The 2500-nt window shown below is 39.7% G+C and overlaps 1 protein-coding gene across 1 annotated transcript in view; it reads right to left on the bottom strand.

Annotated features, from left to right (window-relative positions):
- LOC139375510 (sodium-dependent phosphate transport protein 2B-like) overlaps positions 1-2500 on the bottom strand; it is a 38956-nt gene that overhangs the window by 17840 nt on the left and 18616 nt on the right. The window contains exon 9 of the mRNA XM_071117343.1: positions 373-493. Coding sequence (XP_070973444.1) covers positions 373-493 — 121 coding nt within the window. The remainder of the gene's footprint in view (positions 1-372; positions 494-2500) is intronic.

Here is a 2500-nt window from a genome sequence, read left to right on the forward strand (position 1 = left end):
GACCAGAACCCTATGGAACCCTATTCCCTATATAGTGCACTACTTTAGACCAGAACCCTATGGAACCCTATTCCCTATATAGTACACTACTTTAGACCAGAGCCCTATGGAACCCTATTCCCTATATAGTGCACTACTTTAGACCAGAGCCCTATGAAACCCTATTCCCTATATAGTACACTACTTCAGACCAGAGCCCTATGAAACCCTGTTCCCTATATAGTGCACTACTTTAGACCAGAGCCCTATTCCCTATATAGTGCACTACTTTAGACCAGAGCCCCATTGGCCCTAGTCAGGGTATAAGGTCACTGGAGACAGACGGTAGTTGTCATGGGAACAGTGTTTCCTGTTTGTTGACTGTGTACGTACATGTCTGTATGTTGTAGGTCTCTGAGATGTTATGCAGAGTGTAGCAGAGGTCCTGGGAACACCAACAGAGGGCTGGGGAGGTGCAGTTCTCTGGCCCGGGGACCGTCTCATTCCTCAGGGTCTGGAACACACACAAGTGTTGATGCATTGGTGTGTAGTTAGCGTGTTGGAGTATGTTTGATGTAGTTCACCTGTTTGTTAATTAAACGTGTTGGTTTATGTTTGGTGTGTTGTGTTGTGTTGTTAGCATGTTTGGGTAACGCGTTGGTTTATGTTTGGTGTGGTGTGTTGTGTTGTTAGCATGTTTGGGTAACGTGTTGGTTGATGTTTGGTGTGGTGTGTTGTGTTGTTAGCATGTTTGGGTAACATGTTGGTTTATGTTTGGTGTGTTGTTAGCATGTTTGGGTAACATGTTGGTTTATGTTTGGTGTGTTGTTAGCATGTTTGGGTAACATGTTGGTTTATGTTTGGTGTGTTGTGTTGTTAACATGTTGGTTTATGTTTCGTGTGTTGTTAGCATGTTTGGGTAACATGTTGGTTTATGTACAGTGTGTTGTGTTGTTAACATGTTTGGGTAACATGTTGGTTAATGTTTGGTGTGTTGTTAGCATGTTTGGGTAACATGTTGGTTTATGTTCGGTGTGTTGTTAGCATGTTTGGGTAACATGTTGGTTTACGTTTGGTGTGTTGTGTTGTTAGCATGTTTGGGTAACATGTTGGTTTATGTTCGGTGTGTTGTGTTGTTAACATGTTTGGGTAACGTGTTGGTTTATGTTCGGTGTGTTGTTAGCATGTTTGGGTAACATGTTGGTTTATGTTTGGTGTGTTGTTAACATGTTTGGGTAACATGTTGGTTTATGTTTGGTGTGTTGTTAGCATGTTTGGGTAACATGTTGGTTTACGTTTGGTGTGTTGTGTTGTTAGCATGTTTGGGTAACATGTTGGTTTACGTTTGGTATGTTGTGTTGTTAACATGTTTGGGTAACGTGTTGGTTTATGTTCGGTGTGTTGTGTTGTTAACATGTTTGGGTAACGTGTTGGTTTATGTTCGGTGTGTTGTTAGCATGTTTGGGTAACATGTTGGTTTATGTTTGGTGTGTTGTTAACATGTTTGGGTAACATGTTGGTTTATGTTTGGTGTGTTGTTAGCATGTTTGGGTAACATGTTGGTTTACGTTTGGTGTGTTGTGTTGTTAGCATGTTTGGGTAACATGTTGGTTTACGTTTGGTGTGTTGTGTTGTTAACATGTTTGGGTAACGTGTTGGTTTATGTTCGGTGTGTTGTTAACATGTTTGGGTAACATGTTGGTTTATGTTTGGTGTGTTGTTAGCATGTTTGGGTAACATGTTGGTTTATGTTTGGTGTGTTGTTAACATGTTTGGGTAACATGTTGGTTTATGTTTGGTGTGTTGTTAACATGTTTGGGTAACATGTTGGTTTATGTTTGGTGTGTTGTTAGCATGTTTGGGTAACATGTTGGTTTACGTTTGGTGTGTTGTGTTGTTAGCATGTTTGGGTAACATGTTGGTTTATGTTTGGTGTGTTGTTAGCATGTTTGGGTAACATGTTGGTTTATGTACAGTGTGTTGTGTTGTTAACATGTTTGGGTAACATGTTGGTTTATGTTTGGTGTGTTGTTAACATGTTTGGGTAACATGTTGGTTTATGTTTGGTGTGTTGTTAGCATGTTAGGGTAACATGTTGGTTTATGTTTGGTGTGTTGTTAGCATGTTTGGGTAACATGTTGGTTTATGTTTGGTGTGTTGTTAGCATGTTAGGGTAACATGTTGGTTTATGTTTGGTGTGTTGTTAGCATGTTAGGGTAACATGTTGGTTTACGTTTGGTGTGTTGTGTTGTTAACATGTTTGGGTAACATGTTGGTTTATGTTCGGTGTGTTGTGTTGTTAACATGTTGGTTTATGTTTGGTGTGTTGTGTTGTTAACATGTTGGTTTACGTTTGGTGTGTTGTGTTGTTAACATGTTGGTTTACGTTTGGTGTGTTGTGTTGTTAACATGTTTGGGTAACATGTTGGTTTATGTTCGGTGTGTTGTGTTGTTAACATGTTGGTTTACGTTTGGTGTGTTGTGTTGTTAACATGTTTGGGTAACATGTTGGTTTATGTTC

Source organism: Oncorhynchus clarkii, chromosome 19, assembly GCF_045791955.1.
Source record: "Oncorhynchus clarkii lewisi isolate Uvic-CL-2024 chromosome 19, UVic_Ocla_1.0, whole genome shotgun sequence".
Classification (NCBI taxonomy): domain Eukaryota; kingdom Metazoa; phylum Chordata; class Actinopteri; order Salmoniformes; family Salmonidae; genus Oncorhynchus; species Oncorhynchus clarkii.